Genomic DNA, 25,324 nt, shown 5'->3' with positions numbered 1-25,324 from the left:
TGTTATACCCGAACTCGGTTCAACCGTATGATGACACTGAATCCTAACCACAAGACCACGTTTTGTTCTTAATGATAATTGCACTCAGACTTTACTAGACTCTCAGACCGAAAGCCTTTTTTATATTCATTTCATTCATCTCAGATAGTACATCAGACAAACAAAACCATCTGCTACATACAATAGAATTATTGACAGAACAAAGGCAACACTACAGTAAAAGTTTTATGCACCTTTTTTTTTAATGAGGTAACGTTAATATAACATGGACAAGTTTTCAGATCTCTAAGCACCACAATTCCACTTAAAAAAAAAAAAAAATCGAAATAATCGAACAAAACAAAAATCAAAACAAAACTTTTTAAATATGCAGAAATGTGACTGATTAGAGCGACCAAGCTGGCAGCACGGGTGGCTAAGAGTGATTCAGGAACATCGGCAGCGTCAGCTTGTCTTGGCTCCTTCCTTTTTTACAGCTCCAAGTCAAGGCATTCACCGGCCAACAGAAATGTCCATTAGCAACAGACTAAACAGGTAGCACCACCTCCTGTCCACCAACTCCACAAATGCACACTCCGAAAGATCCACCCGCAAGGATTGCCTCCAAAGGGAATGTTACACAAAGGTTCATGTACACACATATTTGTTATACTACACTGTAAACCCGAACAGTACTACTAACTTATAAAGAATAAGAACACTGCAATTAAAGTCTGTTAAATCATTGATGCAACTTATAACAATTACATTTTCTGAACGAGGAATTTATTTTTATTTTTGTGTAGCTCAACAGTTTTGAGTAAACTCTTCTACTTAAATTATTATTTTTAAGTTTACTGAGTGACGTAAAGTTGCTCTAACCGACGTTCAGAGAAGAATCCATTCAACATGGCGGAGACTCGCAAGTGACCGGCGCAAACTTAAAGGGTACATAACACACACAGTTTCACCTAATCTCATGTTAATCTTGAGTACCTATAGAGTAGTACTGCATCCTTCATATCTCCAAAAAGTCTTTAGTTTTATCATATTTATAAAAGAAAAATACAGCTTTCCGATTCTCTTTGGAAAAAGCCGAACTCCTGGAGGCGTGCCATGGGCGGAGCTATAATACTGATGTTTCATGTTGTTTCCATTAACATATTCACTTATGTGCTGATTTCCAACAAAATACAGAAATCTGATGCAGTTGTACTTACATGAATGGGGTCTTTTATCACTGGGAACGCTCCATGTTTTAATTGCAAAACCAGCATCGACCTGGGCCTCGTTTATAAAACATTCGTCACTGAAATGACTTGAACAAATAATCACAGTAATAAGAGAACATTGCTGCCCTGGAAAAACAAACTGCATCCACTGTTCGTGTAACACTGGGTTCTTTGGGAAGCTGAACACAGTAAACATTCCCTCACATCCAAAAACACTTATTTGGAGACATTCTCGAGCAAATCCTATGCAGCGCTGCCGACGATTTTTCCCGATGAAGTGCGTTGATGATCACGATCTCGCTCTCCTCTGGTTGACGTGTGCGCGGGCGCGCTTTTCTGAGAGAAATGCTCATATAAGGAGTTCTACCATTTTCTACGTCATTAGATCCACGATCGAAAAAAAAACCAGCCAAACTTTGTACCAACCCGGAAGTAAGTAAGATTTTCGGCACAGAAATTCTCCGTCATTTGTCCAAATTATTTTTTAAAACTTTGGCCATGTTTAGCATGAGAATCCATCTCTTTAACACTGTGAACAACTCTGAATACATGAAACACCATTGTAGCCCCCTTTAATGGAACAACTTGTAAGTAAATCAAAAGAACTGTGAAAAATTCTTAGTTGCTTTTTGAGTGCTGTAAGAATATCATGATAAAGGAATGTTTTCATTTAGTGACTTTAAATGCTATTTTAGCATCACTGCTTATAGTATAATGTTAACGTTAGCCGTATTTTTCAGTAAACGCAGTCCTAATGTACGTTTTGAATGTCGCTGCTGTTAACTGCAATGTTTAGGGCTGCATTTGTCAAAAGCATTGTGAGCTAACGTTAAGTCGATTGTTGAGACCGTTTGGTAGCAAATGTTTCTACGATCATCTTAGCCATACAATGCTTTTTTGGGGGAAATGCCCTGGTAAATGTGATTTTTATTTGGTCTGTTTCTAAACAACTAGCAGCTAAAAGTATTAATCCTAAATTGGGTTAAGTTTTCACAGATGTCGCATGACATTCTAAGCCTAATGATACATGGGGCAACTTTTTGAGCAATTTTGCCGGGCAATTTTTTTTGAGCACTTTCCCACTGAGAATGGGTAACAAATTTCTATCTGGATACTTTAGATCAGTCATGGGCCCTGTGTCTCACCTAGCTGCCTGTTGATGTCAACATTTCCCAAAGTTGCTTGGCAACATTGTTCAAAAAGTTGCCCCGTATATCATCAGCCTAAATGTTTGATCTTTAGGTGAGAGCAAATTCACTAACACTAACTACCTCCATCACTGTCTTCACTGTATATAAAATAAAGTTGGCCTGATTGTTTAACATGTTTTCTTTTTTTTATTTACATGATATCAACATGAATGGAGCCCTTCATGCTCTCCCAGTGCACATGTGTGAGGAGAACTGTTCTTCAGGACATGAAATGTAAGTATTAAGAGCATTTAATAGATCTGAAATAGAGTGGGGGAACTATGACGTCAGAACCAGGAAGTGTAATTCGCTGTGGGTTCCTCTGAGATTTCCTATGGGGTTTTTTTTAATGGGGCTTTTCAATTTATGAACAAAATAAAGCCTGTGGTAAACATAACTTGATGATACTTCTAAGTTTTTTTTTTTTTTTTCTAAAGTGTAAAAACTGCACACACATTCACAGCCTAAACCTTCTTATCTAACTACTTATTAAAAACATACATGCTTTAAATTTTGTATTTTGGGTATGGGTGTGTGTAATTTACGTTGTACAACAAAACGTGAAAGTATCGTCAGGTTCTGTTTACCACAGGCTTTATTTTAATTGAAAAACTCCATTATAAAACCCCATAGGAAAATCTAGAAGCAACCCACGGCGAATTACTCTTCCAGGTACTGATGTTATAGTTCCCCCACACTATTCGCAGAACATATAAATGTCTACTTTTAGTCTTTGAAGTTAAAATTCTGCCCTCTATGCTTCTTCCAGGAAGAATTGGGCGATCTAGACATCACTGACACAAACACCTCTCCTGCTGATTTTGTTATCATGGACAACGAAACCACTACAAGTCCTGCAAGCACTGCAGTTGTGATGAGATGATCTTCCAGTGTTTGACATTCAGAAATACACAGTTCATACGGTTTAATAAAAGATCAATAAAAAATCCTCAATTGTATAGCCACAGTTGTGCATGTTTTTTTTATGCATAAGTGTATTTGTATTTAATTTAGCACCACTGCATCAAAATAACTGGTAAATAAAAAAAATTACACATGATAATCAATAATCTTAAATACACTGCACTTAAACATTAAGCAAAAACAAATTAAAACTTTTTAGTTTGACTTAATTGTTATTTATAATTAAAAAACTGAGTTTGATAACGTAAAGTTTATTAACAGCGATTCTATAGAAATATACAGAGCTACCACAAAACCATCTATTTTCAAAGACAAAAGTTTAAAGAAGGCTGTGCACTTGTTTCTATGACACATAAGGTCTATATTATATATTATTATTACCCCTTACTTTTTATGCTATTTTCCGACTGACAGTCACCCTATCATCTTTCATATAGCTGCTGCGCTTTCTGCAGAAATGCTGCTTAACTCCTTTTTTTTTTTCTTGCTGTGGGTGGCTCTTTGACATTAACTTAAACTTTGCAACAATTCAAAAACAATTCCGTAAAGTGTTATGAAAAAACTGCAAGTTACAGAAAATAAGCTAATCAGAATCAAATATGTAACCATGTCCCATAAATAAAAACATAGCTGGTATGAATATACTTGCACTATTTGTATCCAGATTTTGTCCTGCGTTACAGTTTAAATGAGCCAACACTAGTTGCCAAAAGTCAGAGCCAGTCTGCAGATTTTGACTGGACATTTCACAGAAAATTGTATTGTGTATGATGGGCAAAGAAAACGTTGGGCAAATCCAGCATCGACCTGGGCCCTCGTTTCTAAAAAAATTCGTCACTGAAATTGACTATGAACAAAACAAAACGACACTTGCTAACCTCTCTGTTGTCTTGCCCTGGAAAAACAAACTGCATCCACTGTTCGTTGTAACACTGGGGTTCTTTGGGAAGCTGAAAACACAGTAAACATTCCCTCACATCCAAAAACACTTATTTGGAGACATTCTCGAGCAAATCCTATGCAGCGCTGCCGACGATTTCCCGATGAAGTGCGTTGATGATCACGATCTCGCTCTCCTCTGGTTGACGTGTGCGCGGGCGCGCTTTTCTGAGAGAAATGCTCATATAAGGAGTTCCACCATTTTCTATGTCATTAGATCCACGATTGAAAAAAAACAGCCAAACTTTGTACCAACCCGGAAGTAAGATTTTCGGCACAGAAATTCTCCGTCATTTGTCCAAATTATTTTTTAAAACTTTGGCCATGTTTAGCGTGAGAATCTATCTCTTTAACACTGTGAACAACTCTGAATACATGAAACACCATTGTAGCCCCCTTTAATGGAACAACTTGTAAGTAAATCAAAAGAACTGTGAAAAATTCTTAGTTGCTTTTTGAGTGCTGTAAGAATATCATGATAAAGGAATGTTTTCATTTAGTGACTTTGAATGCGCATTTTAAATGCTATTTTAGCATCACTGCTTATAGTATAATGTTAACGTTAGCCGTATTTTTCAGTAAACGCAGTCCTAATGTACGTTTTGAATGTCGCTGCTGTTAACTTCGATGTTTAGGGCTGCGTTTGTCAAAAGCTTCGCAAGCTAACGTTAAGTCGATTGTTGTGACCATTTGGTGGCAAATGTTTCTACGATCATCTTAGCCATACAATGCTTTTTGGGGGGAAATGCTCTGGTGAATGTGATTTTTATTTGGTCTGTTTCTAACAACTAGCAGCTAAAAGTATTAATCCTAAATTGGGTTAAGTTTTCACAGATGTCGCATGACATTCTAAGGCTAATGATACATGGGGCAACTTTATGAGCAATTTTGCGGGCAATTTTTTTTGAGCACTTTCCCACTGAGAATGGGTAACAAATTTCTATCTGGATACTTTAGATCAGTCATGGGCCCTGTGTCTCACCTAGCTGCCTGTTGACGTGCCTGTTGATGGCAACATTTCCCAAAGTTGCTTGGCAACATTGTTCAAAAAGTTGCCCCGTATATCATCAGCCTAAATGTTTGATCTTTAGGTGAGAGCAAATTCACTAAACACTAACTAACTCCATCACTGTCTTCACTGTATATAAAATAAAGTTGGCCTGATTGTTTTAACATGTTTCTTTTTTTTATTTACATGATATCAACATGAATGGAGCCCTTCATGCTCTCCCAGTGCACATGTGTGAGGAGAACTGTTCTTCAGGACATGAAATGTAAGTATTAAGAGCATTAATAGATCTGAAATAGAGTGGGGGAACTATGACGTCAGAACCAGGAAGTGTAATTCGCTGCGGGTTCCTCTGAGATTTCCTATGGGTTTTTTTTTTAATGGGGTTTTTCAATTTATGAACAAAATAAAGCCTGTGGTAAACATAACTTGATGATACTTCTAAGTTTTTTTTTTTTTCTACAGTGTAAACTGCACACATTCACAGCCTAAACCTTCTTATCTAACTACTTATTAAAAACATACATGCTTTAAATTTTGTATTTTGGGTATGGGTGTGTGTAATTTACGTTGTACAACAAAACGTAAAAGTATCGTCAAGTTCTGTTTACCACAGGCTTTATTTTAATTGAAAAACTCCATTATAAAACCCCCACAGGAAAATCTAGAAGCGCAAACCCACGGCGAATTACTCTTCCAGGTACTGATGTTATAGTTCCCCACACTATTCGCAGAAACATATAAATGTCTACTTTTAGTCTTTGAAGTTTAAAATTCTGCCCTCTATGCTTCTTCCAGGAAGAATTGGGCGATCTAGACATCACTGACACAAACACCTCTCCTGCTGATTTTGTTATCATGGACAACGAAACCACTACAAGTCCTGCAAGCACTGCAGTTGTGATGAGATGATCTTCCAGTGTTTGACATTCAGAAATACACAGTTCATACGGTTTAATAAAAGACAATAAAAATCCTCAATTGTATAGCCACAGTTGTGCGTGTTTTTTTATGCATAAGTGTATTTGTATTTAATTTAGCACCACTGCATCAAAATAACTGGTAAATAAAAAAAATTACACATGATAATCAATAATTTTAAGTATACTGCACTTAAACATTAAGCAAAAACAAATTAAAACTTTTTAGTTTGACTTAATTGTTATTTATAATTAAAAAACTGAGTTTGATAACGTAAAGTTTATTAACAGCGATTCTATAGAAATATACAGAGCTACCACAAAACCATCTATTTTCAAAGACAAAAGTTTAAAGAAGGCTGTGCACTTGTTTCTATGACACATAAGGTCTATATTATATATTATTATTACCCCTTACTTTTTATGCTATTTTCCGACTGACAGTCACCCTATCATCTTTCATATAGCTGCTGCGCTTTCTGCAGAAATGCTGCTTAACTCCTTTTTTTTTTTTCTTGCTGTGGGTGGCCTCTTTGACATTAACTTAAACTTTTGCAACAATTCAAAAACAATTCCGTAAAGTGTTATGAAAAAAACTGCAAGTTACAGAAAATAAGCTAATCAGAATCAAATATGTAACCATGTCCCATAAATAAAAACATAGCTGGTATGAATATACTTGCACTATTTTTATCCAGATTTTGTCCTGCGTTACAGTTTAAATGAGCCAACACTAGTTGCCAAAAGTCAGAGCCAGTCTGCAGATTTGACTGGACATTTCACAGAAAATTGTATTGTGTATGATGGGCAAAGATATTTTTTTAGCTTCAGCCTATGAATCCATCCAGTTGCAGGATGTCAAACATTTTTTTTTTTTTTATGTGCTAGATTTAGAAAGTCATGTAGTGTATTCCAGCCTTACGTCACCGAAAGATAAACAATTTTACTATGGTTATCTTAGTTTCTATGCTTTACCTCAGAAAATAACCACGATACGTGATACATTATGCATGCAATCAGTGACCTGCCTTGTGTGTCAGTAATAAGCTAAATCACTGCTAGAACAGTATCACAGAACAGTAGTAGATTTACAAATGCTGCAATATAAATTTTAGAAGAGGGTTGAGGTTGGATAATGCACATACAAGCACTCAAGGTAATATGAGCACATATGGCCACAAAAGCCTTTCCTCATTTACAGTCAGCAGACACAGTGGGATAGCAGTGAAGGAGAACTGTACAGGGAGGAAGAAAGAAACCAGACTATTTTCTCCTCCATTTGACAATGGATCAATAAATACACGTCTGCTTCAACACTGTGTAGACCACACAAACATTTTCCAAAGGTCACAGTGGGAGTGCTTTAGATTAACATCACACAACCATCTCTGCTATTTTTCCATTACGCTTTGGTATGATAGTGAACTGGTCTAGCATCTCATTAACTGCAATTTGCCAATGTTGCCAAAGTTCAGTCGTAAACACACAGTATTGTATTATCTTAAAGACATATGTAGTTTCATAGTTGTATATGTTTTATCAGGATAAATTGTTTAAAACCATGTGTATACTAAAGATAGCAGTTATACACAGTGATGCGTAGATCTGGACATATACAACAAATCTGTTAAACGTTAGGTGTAACAATCTAAGCTGCTGCAAAATATCCTATCCATGACACGTTTAAAAAAAAAAAAAATAGTAATGATGAACTAGGCCTGAATTTACACTGCCAAAGTATAACACTTAGGGTAAAGATTTGAACAAACATTAATACCCAAGTAAAATAAATAATAGAAAAAATATAAATCTGATAAGTCTCTTGTAAATTATTCTTAATCCTTCTAAAGTTTGATTATTTTTTATTATTAAAACATTTAGAATATTCACGGGTTTTTTTTTTTTCTTCAGTCTATCAGAATGGTTAAATGCTTTTATTGTACAATTCTCAGGTAAATATGTTGACAGAGTAATGCAAAATACTGCATCGGTAACACAATGGCGCCATCAACTGTCCAGCTTGTATTTCCCTCCCAATCACATCTGGTGAGGGGGTCTGCCTTTTAAATTCCATTATCGACAACACTATTCTATAAATTGTTTGAGTAAATTAAAACTAAAATAATCACGATTAAAACAATTAAATGTAATCATTTCAGGAGCTGAATGTTCTTCAAGGCTCCCACTTTTTAACCAATAAATCTAGGTGTCTTCAAGTTCGTAATTTACTAGATAAGCAGGACTTAGAATAAGGTTTTTTAAATATTGACAATACTATTAAAATAATGTATCCAAACTGCAATGTAAACCATTTTTGGAACCAGGTTTTTAAAAGAGCCATTTTCCTTAGTGTGAAGAACATTTAAAGAACCTGTTCCACTATCACTTATAAAGAACCTTTAGTGCAAAGGTTCCATGGATGTTAAAGGTTCTTATTGCAACCATAGGCTCCAATAAAGAACCTTTGTTTTTAAAAGTGAATAAAATACTTGAGTCTGTATTAACTAGTACTCATGTTTAGAAATCAGTTTTAATATTATGCTACCTTATTTATATTCAGGTTTTCTATGACCACAGGAGAGACCTGGTTCTTCCAAATAAAAATAAATAAAAACTTTTTTACCGCAATATTGTTCAATGCCCCATATTAATGATTTACCTGCTTTTCATATGTAGGTCTTGTGACTTCTTGCTTTCTAAATTGTTAAACTTCTAATATGCATTTACAATAAATCTGCATCTTAAAATAGCAAAAGTGCAAATGAGGTCCTTTTAAATTCTTCTTACACCGAGTGTCCCGAGCGAACTCATCATGACAGCACATAATTAAAAGGCAAATCTGTATTGGATGTCTTATGCCAAAGGGAAAATAAGATGTGTCCCTATTTAACCCCAGGTTACAGCTCAATCCAGCACAATCCTAAGAGTTCCCAAATATAGTTCAGAGTCGGCTGGAGACCTCTCGGGTGAGTGAGCAGATTAGCTTGAAACTGATGACAAAACCTAACAAGTCACAGTTGCATATGACAACATGAAGATCAAACAGAGAAGTGTGTGCATAAACATATACATTTATTTTTATTGGAAAACACTGATACATATATCACATATTATCCATACAGATTTCGCATGTTGAGTATTCCCACTCAATTTCAAACCCTTCCCACGCAAAACTGTCCAAACAGTCCAGAACAGAGTAAGATACGCTATGTAAAGCTCTTCCAGAGGAGTAATACATTTCAGCTAGAAAAAATAAATAACCCAATTATTAGACCAATAACAAGCCCTTCATAGTATTACTAGCAACATAATTCGATACACTGTCTTTTCACCCCTCAAAATAACCAACAATTGACAGTTTCACCTTTATCGGTCTTCTTGCAAGCAGAGCGCAAATTAAATTTGGAGCACTTGACAACAAGAGGTTCTGACAAACCCACGAGGGCAAGAGACAAATGAGCCGTAAAGCAGCAGCAGCAGCAGGTTCCTCTTCTGTGGTTGAATGTATAATCTACACCAAAGTGCAAATATATATAGATATTTGTGTGTGTATATATTCATAGACTGATAACATACTTTTTAATTGACTACAAGATCTCTTGCAAGAAAGTTGAGGCTTACGAGTATTATGGCACATATCAATCCATGGATCAAACAAAAGTCACAGACCTAACTAGAAAAACAATAGGCAATGCAAAGTTTTACCAGACGTTAATATTGGAGAACAGTACATTTATAAAGCATAACACTGATAGCATTTTGATTACCTATGTTACTATATATTGTACAGTTATGCTATTTGAGTTTCTCTGTCCCATCTCGATTCTGCTATACATCCTTTGCATCTCCACGCTCCCACAAAGTTTGAAGTCATCAGAGACAAAACCCACAGTAACATAAAGGTTTAAACCAGCTGACGGAAACCACTGGCTCCAAGTACATGCCTTATAGCCCAGAAAGACACTTTTCAAGTCGTACACCGCCATTAAACTACAATTTTACAGAGTATGAGCATGACGTCGGGTTTTTACAATATGTACGTCTTCATAAACATCCAGTTTTTGTTCTGTTTGGAGTCTTAAACAGGAGAAGGCCATACGCAAAAGTATGACTTTACCACACGGGTCACACGCAGTTGTTTTTGCTCCGTTTGTATTGAAGGCAGCTATACTATTATTATAAGTATTATTATTATTATTATTATTATTATATGTATTTTTTAAATTTTAATTTACTCTATTTTTCAGCGATTAAGAACACTCATGAAAGGAGATGAAACTCTGCATTTAAACTGCCATGTTAGGCGTGGACTTCAACTCGTGTGCGACTAAAGTGACATCCTGTCCTCAAAATTTTTGTCAGGTCTGGAGACGTTTGCTCCAAAAGGGCTCATGCAGTTATGCTTGGTCCATTCACTTCTGCTGGGACAATTCTGCTAGTATTTTTCACAAACTGATTTTGAAATTTGATTCGATTTTTTTTGGTAAGAGATCACAGAATTTGAAATTCTAATACTCTCTGAAGTAAACTTTAGATTTTTTTTCTTTTTAAAGACAGAGTGATCTTAGTAGGACAAGCAATGTAAGAGAGAAAGATATAGGATATGACAATCCTTCACTTTGCAGTCATCATCTGGACAAACTCTGTGAAGACAGAAAAACAGATAATTGTAATCAAATGATTCCTGACATTGACCAATGTTAAAAAAAAAAAAAAAAGTTTTTTTTAATTCTCAAGTAATCTTAAGGCCTATTATGAAACAATTTTGGAATGCACAATACTGGAAAGTGCTGGAACCTAGTTTCACCAACGTGAGGCCATAGAAAATGTAGTTTGGTCAGTATAAAGTAATGGAAGTCTATGGAAAGTCCCCACAATTCACAGAAACAAAACGTGTGTGTGTGTTTGAATTGTGTTTGTATATATGTTTTTGAAAGATGTCTCTTTCGCTCACCAAAGCTGAATTTATTTTGATCAAAATTACGTACTTATAAATGATAATGTAAAAATAGTTTTAAATTATACATTTTATATTATATTTATATATTAAAGTTATGTTAAAAACAGTAATACTTTTTTTTTTTTTTTTTTTTAAACAGTGATACAATTGTTTCAGAATTCTTTGATAAATAGAAAGTTCAAAAAGAACAGCATTGAAACATTATAAATGACTTTATTGTGACTTTCAATGCATCCTTGCTGAATACAAGTATTAGTTTATTTTTAAACACTTACATTTTTTAATGAGTGTGAAAATATATAGGTTTAGCAAAATGGCAATAGTAAAAAGGATGCATGTCTGATGCTTGCCTAGCAAACACCACTAATTATCAGGTACATTCCTTATCCTTTTATTTTTAGATACATCACCCATGTACTGTCACTGCATCATTTCATTACACCATCACATTCTAGAACGGCTGTGTTAAACATTCAATGCAGGTGTAAAGAATGAACAAGTCAAACACTTTCTCCAGTTAAAAACTGATTTAAACAACAGTGCAAATGAATAACTTCTAACCTCACTTTTGAAAACTATCCAAATAAATTGTGTGTTTAATGCCATTTTGGTCACATAATACAATTTAAAAAAAAAAAAAAAAAGATGAATGAATGACAAAATGTGCTACAGCAGCTCACCTTCATAGTTGACCTGGCCGTCTCCATCAATATCTGCCTCTCGGATCATCTCATCCACTTCCTCGTCTGTCAACTTCTCGCCCAGGTTGGTCATGACGTGACGGAGCTCAGCTGCACTGATGTAGCCATTTCCATCCTGAAATGAGATTATGCACAATAGCGTCATGATTTATGTGATAGTGTAGATACTCCTTTTGACAGGTTGACGTAAAAAAAAAAAAAAAAAAAAAAACACCTAGTAAAGTGGACATTAACAAACGTTAACAATTAGTATCAGAACAGCTTTACTCTGGAGCCAAAGTTGAGATTGCGACACTGTTACTGGACAGATGCAACAGTGCTGTGTTTGAATTCGCCACACAGTTACAAGGTTGCTGCGAGATCTAGTGAGAATCATTTAAATTCTGCACAGAATTCTCTGTTATAAACTGTGCTGACATACAACAGGAAACCAGAAACGGTAATGCTAATTGTAACCATGGCGTTGTAGTAGAAATAGTCAAATGCATTACATCATTTCAGGGTTTGTACAACCTTTTGAGAGAGAAAATCAAGCACTTTTCAATGACTTTCAAGCATTTCATACAACTATTTCCAGCACTTTAAAGGTCTAAAATGATCCAGTTTGAATGTTATTTTTAATGGGATGACCAAAATATACTTTGTGGTAAACACAAATTATAACCAATTATATACTGTTAGACGTCAGCAGAGGCGCATTTATTGGCTTATTAGTCATTCATGTCTACTTTTTCTCTATATTTTGAAATGATAAAATCACTATTAAAATATCAAATCATCAAGAAATCAGATTTTGTCAGTTTTACACTTTTTTTGTGTCTAGAAGTAAGAAGTCACCAAGTGCCTTGAAAAACAAACTTTTCTTCAATTTGCTACTAAATCACACAATCACTGAAGTTGGTCAGTTCTATATACTAGAAGAATAATGGTACATTTAATAAGAGTGGAATATATAATTTTTCTATATAAAAATTAGATTTTGCACCTGTTACTCTTGTTAATAAAAGTACATTTTGTATGCATCTTAACTCAAGCTTAGTGCTTAGCTGTTAAATCTGTATTAACAAGAAACAAAAGAAAAACAAACAAGAAATTAACATGTAATATTATTAGTAACTGCACTTATTAATGCCAAACAATAGTAATTTTATGATAAAATGATCTATATTTTAACACCCCCACACACCACCCCCAGCGCTACCAAATCTGCTCCTGGTGCCACCATCTGTAGAATTTAGTGGCGCTGGTGTCACTGCACGAGCATCAATTTCCCACTGAAACCCTCCTAAATCTCTCTGTCACATCTGAATGCACTGGCTGTCGCTGTGGATACGCAATGTTGAGATGGTGAGAAGTGATGGAGTGTGTGTTTTCAGACACATACAAATGTGAGGCAATATTTTGATTTTAATGGGTAAATTAGCTCTTCTCACTGGATGAGGATCCACTTTTATGGTGAAAAAGTTGCGCTTCTAGAATACTCTCTGCAAAGTTCTTTATTATTTTTCTTTGCTCGGGGTACAAATGTTTAAAATAGCTGTGCAACTTTATGCTGTTTAAGTTGGTACATTATTTACATCTGTTTCAAAGCCTTGACGGTTAAATGTTTCATTCACGCGCTAGTCTGATGTGCGCTTTTTCTGAGCCCCGCGTACACCTGAAGCGCGTGCACCAAAAAGCCTGTCAAACAGCACCCGATTACGAAGTTATCTTTTGTACTAATACTGTCAAAACGCACAAGGTTTACATATAGACTCAGTTGGTTATGTCTAAAATGAAAGTAAACAGTTGAGAGAAAAACAGATACATGCCTGTATATTAGATGTGTGGAGCTCTTAAAGGGACAGTACTAAACATGCAGCCGACTGTCATTAAAGGGATAGTTCACCCTAAAATTTAATTTCTGTCATTATTTACTCACTCACATGTTGTCCCAAACCTGTATTAATTTCTTTCTTGTGCTGAACACAAAAGAAGATATTTTGAAGTATGTGGGTAACCAAACAGTTGCTGGTCCACATTAAATATGGAATTAAATAGTATGGAAGTCACTGTGGACCAGCTGTTTGGTTTTCCACGTTCTTCAAAATAGCATTTATGTTCAGCAGAAGAAATAAACTCCTTCAGGTTTTTTGGGTGAACTATTCCTTTAACAATAATAAAACAACAAAACACAAAGAGAAAAATCACTCACTATTCTTAACTCAAGATCTTTAAAGGGGTCATATGATGTGATTTCATGTTTTCTTTTCTCTTTGGAGTGTTACAAGCTCTTGGTGCATAAAGAAGATCTTTAAAGTTGCAAAGACTACAGTCTCAAACCCAAAGAGATATTCTTTATAAAAGTTAAGACTCGTCCACGCCACCCCTAAAATTCATGAATGAATGATCCCGAAGTGAAGTAAACTTTCTCCTGCTCAGGGATAAGGGAACAATGAACACTGTGTAGGGACCATGTCAATGGAAACATTATTACGGGTTAAAATGACAGTATAAGTCATTTTAATCCTTAATAACGTCACCACTGGATGCAACAAATGCCTCGTTTGTAATGGGTTTTATTGGTTTTGTCTTCTTGTCTGACCGGGACACACATCACAGTATGGCAAGGGGCATAACATTTCTGTCATGCGCTTGACCATTAGCATTCGACCAATCACAATGCACTGGATAGCTGGCCAATCAGAGCTTTTTAGACCGATGAGCTTTGTAAAAAAACGACACGTTTCAGAAAGGCGGGGCACAAGGGAGAAACAATACTGTACAGTATGTGGAAAATAATGTGGTTTTTGAACCTTAAACCTAAAACACATAAAACCTTAAACCTAAAACACATTTCATTACACCAAATACACAAAATAATGTTCTTTTTAGCAACATCATACAGTATGACCCCTTAAAACAGTTGTATTAGGAATCAGTCTATAGTGTTTTATTTTTACATTTGTTCCTTCAATTTCTTGAAGTTATTTTGTTAACTTGAAAGGCTTTGTCTTTATAATAGGGAAATTAGTTTGGCTGTTATGCTTAGACAACTTGCAAAATAGTAAAACCAACATGACAAAGAATCGCGATAAAATTATGAATCATGATTTTTCTAAAAAAAAAAAAAAAAATCATGATGATATTTTTTTCCATATCATCCACTCCCTATCATGGACCAATGGCAGTTCGAAGAATGTTTTGCAAAAAAAACAAACAAACAAACAAAAAAAAAAAACCACACCCCAAAACACAAAACAGAAAAATGCAAAAACACATTTTCACACTGGCGAGCTGTTTTGAACTATTGAAACAAACTCCAAAACACCTTTGTTTTTTGCCTTTTTTTTTTTTCACCTGCTCATAACATTTCAGTCAATTTTGCTTGAACCATATTGGAACCTTAAGAACTTTCATCTCTTCTTTTTCTAAATAAGGACACATGAAACAATAAAAATGTGATTACATTTATACGTCATATTGATTGCTTTTAATTTCTTTTATTTGGTTATTTGTTTTGTGTTCAAAAATTTGACTACAAAATATTCATCCCAAGTTCAAAGCAAGTGGAGAAGCAATCAAGAAAACCCAAAATCAACTCAAGCTGTTTCAAGCACTCTCTGCCAACGGTCTGCTGCAGTCTGTGCCCACATGGTGAATAATCTCACCCACTGTCTGGAAAACACACCTGCGCAGATCTTACGTAAACGCTTCACAGCATCTACACGGTTTCAAAGTCAGCTAGTCAGCGGGTTGCCTGGATGATATTTCAACTGGTTTTGGTTCACCTGACCCTGAGAAGTGGGTCAGAAGTGTTCTTGTGTTCAAAAGCAGCTACCCTGAACCTTCATTAAGACTCTTCAAGATTACGTTTCATGAATCAGTTCAGTGCCTCATCAGGTTTCAAGTTCATGGCAGCTGCGGTTAATGGTGACATTTCCTAACCTTGTCAAAGACTCTGAAAGCTTCTCGGATTTCCTCTTCACTGTCCGTGTCCTTCATTTTCCGTGCCATCATGGTTAGGAACTCCGGGAAGTCTATAGTTCCGTTGCCTGTGGACAGACCATGTTGTCACCATTTACCACAAGATTAGAAGAAAAGTAAAAAAAAACACTTCCACCAGTGCATCTGCATGAGGGAGTAGACTTCAACATATTTCAAAGCAACTTTTGCAAGCTTATGTCAAGATCTTCCAGAGAAGCCTGCCAACTTCTAAACAAAACCTTATTACCTGCTGGCCTGATATCAACCCATACACCCCGGTTCTCAAGGGATGCCTGTGGCTTTCAGCAAATCAGAATGCACTTCCTGAAAGCTCTTGCCATTTTGATGTGTAATATGTATCGGGAGGTCCAAGAACGGCTCTCTATGGGCATGCTTACTGAGGATGACATCAACCATCTTAGCACTTTGGACTCACAGGGCGCTTTTCCCAAATGCTAATCTGCCCTCCTGAGAAAGACTTAACACCAGCTTGATCTAGGACAGGGTGTCCAATCCTGCTCCTGGAGGGCCAACGTCCTGCAGAGTTTAAACCCTCATTAGCTGGTCCAGGTGTGTTTAATTATGACTGGTGCTAAAGTCAGCAGTGTAGGGGACCTCCCTGAGCAGGACTGGACATAAGAAGCCACATAACTTTACCTGACTAAAAAAAACCACTTATTGTATCAAACAGAAAAGACAGCAGGACTGTGCAAAGTTATATTTGTTTGTGATCTTACCATCAGCGTCTACCTCGTTGATCATATCCTGGAGCTCGGCCTCAGTGGGGTTCTGACCCAATGAGCGCATCACTGTACCCAGCTCTTTGGTGGTAATGGTGCCATCGCCATCTTTGTCGAAGAGTGAGAATGCCTCCTTGAACTCTGTTTAGAATTACAAACAAGTACGTATAGCACATGTAGTTTTTTTTTTTAGGTCCAAGTAACTCTTACAAAACAGGGGGTACGGTACTACTTTTGGAGTAAATAGCTTTCAGTATAGAATACTATTAGGATTATATAAACTTTTCAGTTGTTATTAGGGATGTCACGATGCACTCCAAGCCAATTAGAAATTGTTTAAAATGTGTGACGAGTTTGTGATGAAATCGGTTGAGATGTGAAACATTTGGGAGTGGGGGTTTATATGAACAAATCTCTGAGTGGAACTGTCTTCACTCTCATGAAGCCCATGCTGTTTCTGTTTTCTTCAGATATTTTATATAGTATAGATTCACAAAGCTTAAGTCAGATCATTCTGTTTTTGCTTTAAATTTTTGGAACTTTATAATCAAATTTAAATCAAAAACTGCTCAAGATTCACATAAAGCCGGGCTCACACTACAGGATTTTGAGCCAGATTTTCCCCTTCCGAAAATTGGAGCAAAAATCTTGTCGAGCACCTGGATCAGTTCTGATGTTTGGCGCGGATTATCTGTAAGGTTGATTTTATGTTCCAAGATGATTTAATATTCATAACATTATATTTCATCTGTAAATAAAGATAAATGATTTTGCAAGACTTTATCTTGCTGGAGATTCGATTTGTTTCTAAATTTGTCAGGAGTTCTGGTATCGGATCGGGATCGGTTCTGAAAAAGGGGTATCGAGCTACTTGACCTTTTGTAGTAACACGACTGTCTGAATAATGTGTTGAAAACATATCACAACCGTAAGGAGAAAGAGAAGCGCTGGGGTGAAATCGCCTCAGTTTTGAACCTACCGGATGAGTGCAGAAAGCTGCTTGTACACTAGCTAACATTTGTAAACATTGCTGACGAGTTGCTGCATGAGATCACGTGAGGTGCTCCCTCTGGCATGATAATCTTAATAATATCTTAGTGTGTGTGCTGCAACCAGATCTCATAATGCACTGTAGGACACAGAAATCCATGTACTAACCCTAAAGCATACTTTTATTTACAGGTACTCTAGTGTATACATCCAGTCGAACACGTAGCCTTTCAAAGTATTCTCCATTTGATGCAGGATTTGCGCCATTTTTCTCCAGAAGTTATGGCAGATAAAAAGATCTTAAAAAAAAAAAATCTGATAAAAAAAAAAAAAAAAAAAAAAAAAAAAAAAAAAAAATCGGACTGTGTGTGCACCCTCACATGTGTGAAAAATCCAAAGTACACTTTGGGCTTAACATTCTTGCACATTTCGGGAGTGCGCTAAGACCCCCTAGAGGCTCCTGATCCCTTGGATGAGAACCAGGGGACTAGACAATTTTTCAGCCAATGTTACTTGACAGTGAATCTCATGAAATATGAGGGGCAGTGAATGGGTCGGTCATCCCATACTTAATGAGGTTGCTCTGAGCCTCAAAATGTTCTTGAGGTTGCAATATGGTGCGTGTATTTTTCAGCTATTTTTGAAGCTGACTGTCAGAGTTCACTCACCAGCGATCTGCTCCTCGGTCAGCTGATCTGCCTGTATTGGAGAAAAGAGGGAGACAAAGAGGAAGTCAATCAGCTCAGTGCCACATCACTATCAGAAAAGCTCCAGTTTTGAAATGCTCACACAACCGCACACACCTCTGACTAAATGAGTATAATGAAGGACATGCATAAAAATACTCCTTCAAAAATATCCACGGCATTTATAATTAGACAGTGCCACTTAGGGGGTCATGAATGCGACACACTTAAAATGATTGCGCTTCTCTCTGACACAGAGTTCATTATTCAATTATTAAAGAGGAGAGGATTCATCTGTACACGTGATTCACTCTGCGTGATTCAGCGGTGTCTTTTCTGAGAGGAGGCAGCAGAACACGCTTCCTTGTATTCAAAGGCGGGTGATTCATAAAGCTTGGAGCTTAAAATAGACAGGGTGTAAAATGATCCATGAGGGAACAGCGGACATGGATCTGACTCATCCACATACGAGGCAATGACTTTAGCTTTAACACATCTGACTCGCCGTTTGTGAGATGAGAAAACGACTGATATAAATGGTTCTCTCAATAACAGGAGAGCCCAGCAAAGCACAAGATACACTCCTGCACATAATAAATTTTGTATTGTAAAATCGCAAACAGGAAACTGTGCTATTGCATATTAAAATGTAAAAAACATTTGTCCAAAATAAAGTCATGCGGTGCGACCAACAAAGTCATGGTTCAAACAACATGCAGAAAAAAAAGGATAATATAGAGAAGGCCCCTGCAGACCCTCGTGACTTTGTCAAAGTTAATGTGTATCTTAAAATATCAAATAATTTGGCCTTATTATAAAACAAGGGAAGATTAAGGCAGGCCATAAAATGTCATGGGTTATCTGATATCACCCCATATACCCATAATGCACTGTGAGGGTCGTGCCGAATGTACAGTATCTATCTGGATTTTTAGGCTCTACTGTTTGTGTTATCTGTATGCACCATGGATCTGAGAGTAACGCAATTTCAATTCTCTGTATGTATGTACTGTACATGTGGAAGAATTCACAATAAAGCAGACTTGAATTGACTATTATTGAAGAGGATCATGCAGAACCTGTGCAAGCATGGCTTTTAATGGTAGACATATGTTTTTGTTTGTTGTGGTCTCATACTTTTAGATACGCTGTTCTTTGTAAACGCTACTGCTTCTGTTAGCTTTTAATATACGGTTTTATCCTGATGAAAGCTTTAATACACTACGGCAACCTCACAAGCTTCATGTTTAATGCATCTCATAGCTAACTGAAAATAAGTGTATAACTGGAAGAGTTCATTGTTGGAGCTGAGCTGAATGAGAGAGAGAGAGAGAGACAGAGAGAGAGAGATGCAGAGCAAGGCGACACGAGGAACATTATTAAGAACAGCTGCTTTAAAACATTGATTCTGAAACTTGTGAATCCATTAGAATCATTAGAAGACAGAATCGCGATTCATATATAAATAGATTTTTACGTGCACCTGTAGTTTACTCTTTTCTAAGGCAGCACAGCATGGCCTCGCCCCCTTTGCTGCCTTTTCCCAGGGTGGGGTTTATCTGGGTTTGTTAGGTCATGAACCCAGGAAGTAACTTCTTGTAGTCCCTACTAGCCATTTTTGTAGGCATTAAACTGCCAGAATTTTAAAAGATACTTTGCATTGGATTTTCAGCTTTGTAACTTTGCAGATATTGTTCATGCTCAAACAGCAACATTACACACTAACGTTAAAAAAAAAAAGTGAAATCGCAATGAACCACCCCTTTAATGTGAAATTAAAACCACCAGTAGGTGTCACCAAGTCACTGTTAATAAGTGAATCACTGCGACTGAACTGAATCATTTAAACGGTTGATTCATTCAGGAACGAAACACCTTCATGTTGCTCAGAATTGCAAAACAAGTGCTGTGGCTGTGTTTGGAATTATTTTTGTTGGAGAAACAGAGCAAAAACAGGAAATATAGTGTCTAAAACGTCTCTTAATATTAACTTCTTGTTTATTGAACTGTTGTACAAAAAGCAGTATCACATTTTTAATCATGCTGACTTTGAGAAAAAAATATCGTATGTGATGTGATATTAACTATATGAAATGATATAAATATATACATTTCTGCCCCCATATGTTGAATTATGTGATAATTCTAAATGCATTTTAATAGACTGATTCATGCAGTGAAAGAACACATTCTAAATACATACGCGCTCTAGTTTAACCTGTTAACTTACTAAACTTTATCACCTAATGTATGCGTGCAATTGGGGTTTTAGTTTTTTTTTTTTTTGATTGTGGATGTTGGGGTTTTCTATATGATTTTTTTTTTAATGGATGTTATATTTTTGTGCTACAGCGCACATTCCATCAGCTGCAGTTCTGGCGCCTCTGTCATATACTGTACAACGCCACATGCATTCACATCAGTGTTGACTAGGGCTGGGAATCGTTGCTGCGCTGCGTGTTTTAAAACATTAGAATATATTACAGATCCCAGTTTGAACACTGTCTGATTGTTATAATAAATGTATTACTAGAGCTTTTGTAGGGTAATTATTATTATCATTATTATTGTCTTTTTTATTTTATTTTACAGAACAACAGTAAAATTACAATACTATAATTTATGAATGTTGATGAAGTTGTTGCTTTTTCTCAGCTTTTATTTTGGCAAAAACTCACAGGAAAATCTCAGTGCTTCTTTTTGTTGACAACAGGGTGCAAATTTATAAATGATTCTCATTACGAATTTTGGAAGATGTTTGTCGCATGTATCACATTGTCACCTCTTTAAAAAATATTCACAAAAATGTTACTGAACAACTAACGAGTGTTGACTGCAGATTTTCCTCGCCCTTTGGACTTTGAACCCTGGCACCACAAGCTCGTGCTCGTTGCTATTTTCGGCCGAATAATTTTAGTTGCCGAATATTCAGTGCATCCCTAAACTTGACATTTTATTCAATTGAATAAGTCCCCCACCATCCCTTAAACCAACTTAACAAAGAGTGCAAAACCTGACACATGATTTAAAATTCTAGTTCTAAAAACCTACACTTTTCTTGATCATATCACTGCTCATTTGCATAAATTTGACTTTTGTTATCTCTATCACAAAAACCGGTTAAAGTCCATGTAAAGTCAATTCTGAGAATTGTTTCTAAACACATTATAAATGAATTGCGGAAACATGTTACAAAGACTGTGAATTGTGTAGTACTTAATTGTGGAGTTAAACAGGTTTTCACCATTTTCATGTTCAGGATTTTTGGGGTGGGGCTAAAATCACGACTCGATGATGAAAGTCACTGAGCATGACACCTCCCTTAAAACTATAAGGGGCCATTTACACGACAACGTTTTCAGCCAAAAACAGGGAACTTTTTATGCGTTTTGACTGTTCATTTACACGACAACATCGTTTTTGTTGAACGGGTTTCAAAGTGCAAGTTTTTGAAAATGGCACCATTATCATTTCTGTGTTAACACCCAAAACGGGAATCTTTGAAAATGGTGACGTTGTGCGCATCCGTAGTACGTGTCGATTTTAAAGGCAAGCGCAAACAAACATACAAAACAATGGCAGAGTATATGGTACTATTGGGGTTGGAGCTGAAAGGTGTAGGACGGCAGCTCTCCAGGAGCAGGGTTGGAGACCACTGGCCTAGAGGTTGCTAGCTAGCTAGCCTTCGTCACTTAAATGCATAATACCTGGTTGCAATAATTTACAAAACAGCTCGGTCTCCTCATTTAAATAAGCTGCAGAGGAAGACAGTTGAGACAGACGGCAGCTTTTCCACGAGTGGGCGTGGTTTCAGCACTGACAGCGGACACGCCCCCAGCGTTTGAGAGCAGAGAATACTGCTTTTTTTTTTTTTTTTTTTTTTTTTTTTTAAGATTTTGATATTTTATTTATTTGGCTTTTTTTTTAGCATTCAAATTTGGCTGGGTGGTTAATAACACATTTTTCTGTGGTGTGATAAACTCAGAACACACATTTAATATTGACTTTACACAGACTTGAATCTTAATGAAAAAGAGTGAGTTTTGAGTGAGCATCACAAACAATGCTTCTCCCAGAAACAGAAGAAATCTATTACTCAAACTTTAGGCTAGTAGTGCAATGCAATGGCGACCCTCCATTCAGACTGTATCAGACATCAGGTGCACACAGATGGTTAAATGCCTGGTTTGGATGCAGGTGGGCTGCTGTCTCCGTTGCTTCCGGCTAACATATTCTGCGCGCTGCTTCTCGAGCCCGTAACCGCATTTCAGTGACTGCAGCAATTAGTGTGGATTAAGTGGAGCATGAGCGGACAAATGTTTGTCATGCAACAAGAGTCCTCTCCGAGTTGCATTCCAATTTGATGAGCGCGAGCGAGCGTCTGCACTGCAGATCCAGTGTCAGCGTGTTGCAGCACCAGCTATGATTTGGTTCAATGCAGGGGAAAGGGGGAGGGGGGTAACCGGGATCAGTCACTGCAGTTCAGCATGCTGCACTCACCCCACTGTTCACTCCATTCATATTTATGCCTTATACAGCTATATGATCATCTTGGGGCCGCGTGATGCTGAAAAGCATTTTTTTAAAACAACTGGTGCGCAACAGCTACCCTAAATGTTGCAACAGAGAGACAGTCTCATATCCGCAGGACGTTTGCAAACTTTGCGAACGTGCATGCAAAGCAAATACATGGAGGCAAAGCAAGCTAAGCGACAGATTCTTCCAGACATTAGGAACTCGAGCGCATATGCTTTGCTGATGGTTATTTTTACACCACCACGCCCACACTTATCCTTCTGTTAAAGGCAATGAGCTCAGCCCATGTAAAATTAGCAGCCAGTCACTATTCACACACCGAGATAAGCGGAAGCATTGCGTGAAGGCAACACGCATGATGCATTGCATACTTGCAATAGTAATATGCATCCGAGAGACACTCAGAAGATGTCAGCTCTGTGAATTTACATAATGCATATTTGTAATGCAATGCAAAGTATGCATTTGCAACCACTAGTGTCTACTGTGACCAAAAACGGCTAGTTTGCATTAAAGAATATTCACGAAACCTAATACAGAAACTGGTGCGCACGTGATTGACAGACTTCAGCTGGCACGAGAGCAATAGCGGGAGCGCGTTAAACTGCAACGTAATTAGCTTAATTTATTAATTTATCCATTTCTAAAATCTCTTTTAGATAAATTCAAAGTGAATCGTACATGCTTTTCCTTTAATATGCATAACACATGTTGATGTGCATCTGCTGGATAGCGCTAACTGGATAATTAGCAGTTTGTTTAAATAAAACATCGAGGTGTTGCTACGCATTTTCACTTTTACTTAACCTTACGCAATATTTATGCATTTGACATCACAAACGGTAAAGAGAAATCTTAAATAATTGGTAAATTACAATCATTATTAGCTGTCAAACTGTCTGACAGGATGCTAAAGTGGCTAAACCGTTAGCTAAGGAAAAACAACAACATAAACATCAGGCTGTACTTACCATCCTTAAACAAGGCCCGTCCGATAAATGTGTGTAAAATCAGCAGCAGAAAGCTGTTTGTGTTTTAAACGTTGACGTATAAACGCAGGATCTGTTCCTCTGTGTGTGAGTGAGTGAGTGAGCCACAGACTGAGGTGTAGTATTGCGCCGCCGCTGCGCTCTGGCCTTATTTACGCTGTATCCCTCCGCGCCAGCTTCTTCTCATTACCGCACGCTCATTACCAAGTGTGAGGAGGATGAGCTGGCAATGCTATGCCACCCACAGATACATCCTCATACTGTGGTTTATGTTCTACTTTGGTGGATTATAAATAGAGTGTAAATTGTAGTGAATATACCGAATTTCGGGTTTCGACCGTTTGCTCTACGACTGCGAGCCGATTCCGGCCATTTTCAGCAATGCTTTTAGTGAGAAAGAAAATTAGATCATTTCAGAGCTAATTTTTAAATAATTTGTGCTGTATAAACAAATCATAGTAATGTAATACTATTCTTGAAAAAGGTTTGCTTATATTTATGCCTTTTTATAAGCAATCTTATAACTCTTATAACTCACAGAGACCGTAACATCCTATATTAGTTTTTGTGAGGATATATGCATTCCTACCAGGACTTATTTAACATTCAACAACGATAAGCCATGGTTTACAGCAAAACTCAGACATCTTCGTCGGGCCAAAGAGGATGCCTACAGAAATGGGGACAGAGTCTTGTATAAACAGGCCAGAAACACACTGAACAAAGAGATTAGAGTGGCTAAAAGGACCTACTCTAAAAAGTTGGAAGACCAGTTTACTTCCAACGACTCAACTTCAGTGTGGAGTGGACTGAGAGCCATCACCAACTACAAGACACCATCCCCCTGCACTGAGGCTAATCAACGACTTGCTAACGACCTGAATGAGTTTTATTGTAGATTTGAAACCCCCAACACCCATTCTGATCATCTCTCTACACAACCGTTAACACCTCCTGCAATCCCTCTCTCCACACCTCCTGCTCTTCAGATCTGTGAAGATGATGTGCGGCAGGTCTTCAGAAAGAACAAAAGAAGAAAAGCACCAGGCCCAGATGGTGTTACACCAGCCTGTCTGAGAACCTGTGCTGACCAATTGGCCCCCATCTTTTCACAGATCTTCAACAGATCTCTGGAGTTGTGTGAAGTGCCTTCCTGCTTCAAACGCTCCACCATCATCCCTTTTCCAAAGAAACCCAAGATAACAGGACTTAACGACTACAGACCTGTGGCTCTAACATCTGTCGTCATGAAGTCATTTGAAAAACTGGTTCTGGCTTACCTGAGGGACATCACTGGACCCTTACTGGACCCCCTGCAGTTTGCTTACCGAGCAAACAGGTCTGTGGATGATGCAGTAAACATTGGACTGCATTATGTTCTGCAAGACCTAGACAGACCGGGGACTTATGTGAGGATCCTGTTTGTGGACTTCAGCTCGGCCTTTAACACAATCATCCCAAACCTCCTCCTGCTCAAACTAACTCAGCTCTCCGTGCCCACCTCCGTCTGTCAGTGGATCAACAGCTTCCTGACAGACAGGCAGCAGCTAGTGAGGCTGGGAA

At 37.2% G+C, this 25,324-nt stretch overlaps 1 protein-coding gene across 1 annotated transcript; it reads right to left on the bottom strand.

Moving 5' to 3' along the window:
* Positions 1-9,244: 9,244 nt before the first annotated feature.
* On the bottom strand, positions 9,245-23,923 carry calm3a (calmodulin 3a (phosphorylase kinase, delta)). The gene is made up of 6 exons (XM_042739143.1): positions 23,744-23,923; positions 18,219-18,249; positions 16,558-16,701; positions 15,782-15,888; positions 11,834-11,969; positions 9,245-10,836 (listed from the first exon to the last, which is right to left on the bottom strand). Exons 1-6 carry the CDS (start codon positions 23,744-23,746, stop codon positions 10,808-10,810), a joined length of 450 nt encoding a protein of 149 aa, XP_042595077.1. The 5' UTR covers positions 23,747-23,923; the 3' UTR covers positions 9,245-10,807.
* Positions 23,924-25,324: the final 1,401 nt, after the last annotated feature.

The sequence above is a fragment of the Cyprinus carpio genome, chromosome B15 (assembly GCF_018340385.1).
Source record: "Cyprinus carpio isolate SPL01 chromosome B15, ASM1834038v1, whole genome shotgun sequence".
Taxonomy (NCBI): Eukaryota; Metazoa; Chordata; class Actinopteri; order Cypriniformes; family Cyprinidae; genus Cyprinus; species Cyprinus carpio.
This window is presented reverse-complemented; position numbering and strand designations above follow the sequence as displayed.

What these genes read in the sequence shown, in the direction of transcription:
- calm3a (XM_042739143.1), bottom strand. An exon ending in CTTTCAGAGTCTTTGACAAG is followed by an intron (nt 11,970 to 15,781) that starts GTTAGGAAATGT and finishes ATCTCATTTCAG; the next exon opens with GATGGAAATGGCTACATCAG. An exon ending in CGGCCAGGTCAACTATGAAG is followed by an intron (nt 10,837 to 11,833) that starts GTGAGCTGCTGT and finishes CTGTCTTCACAG; the next exon opens with AGTTTGTCCAGATGATGACT.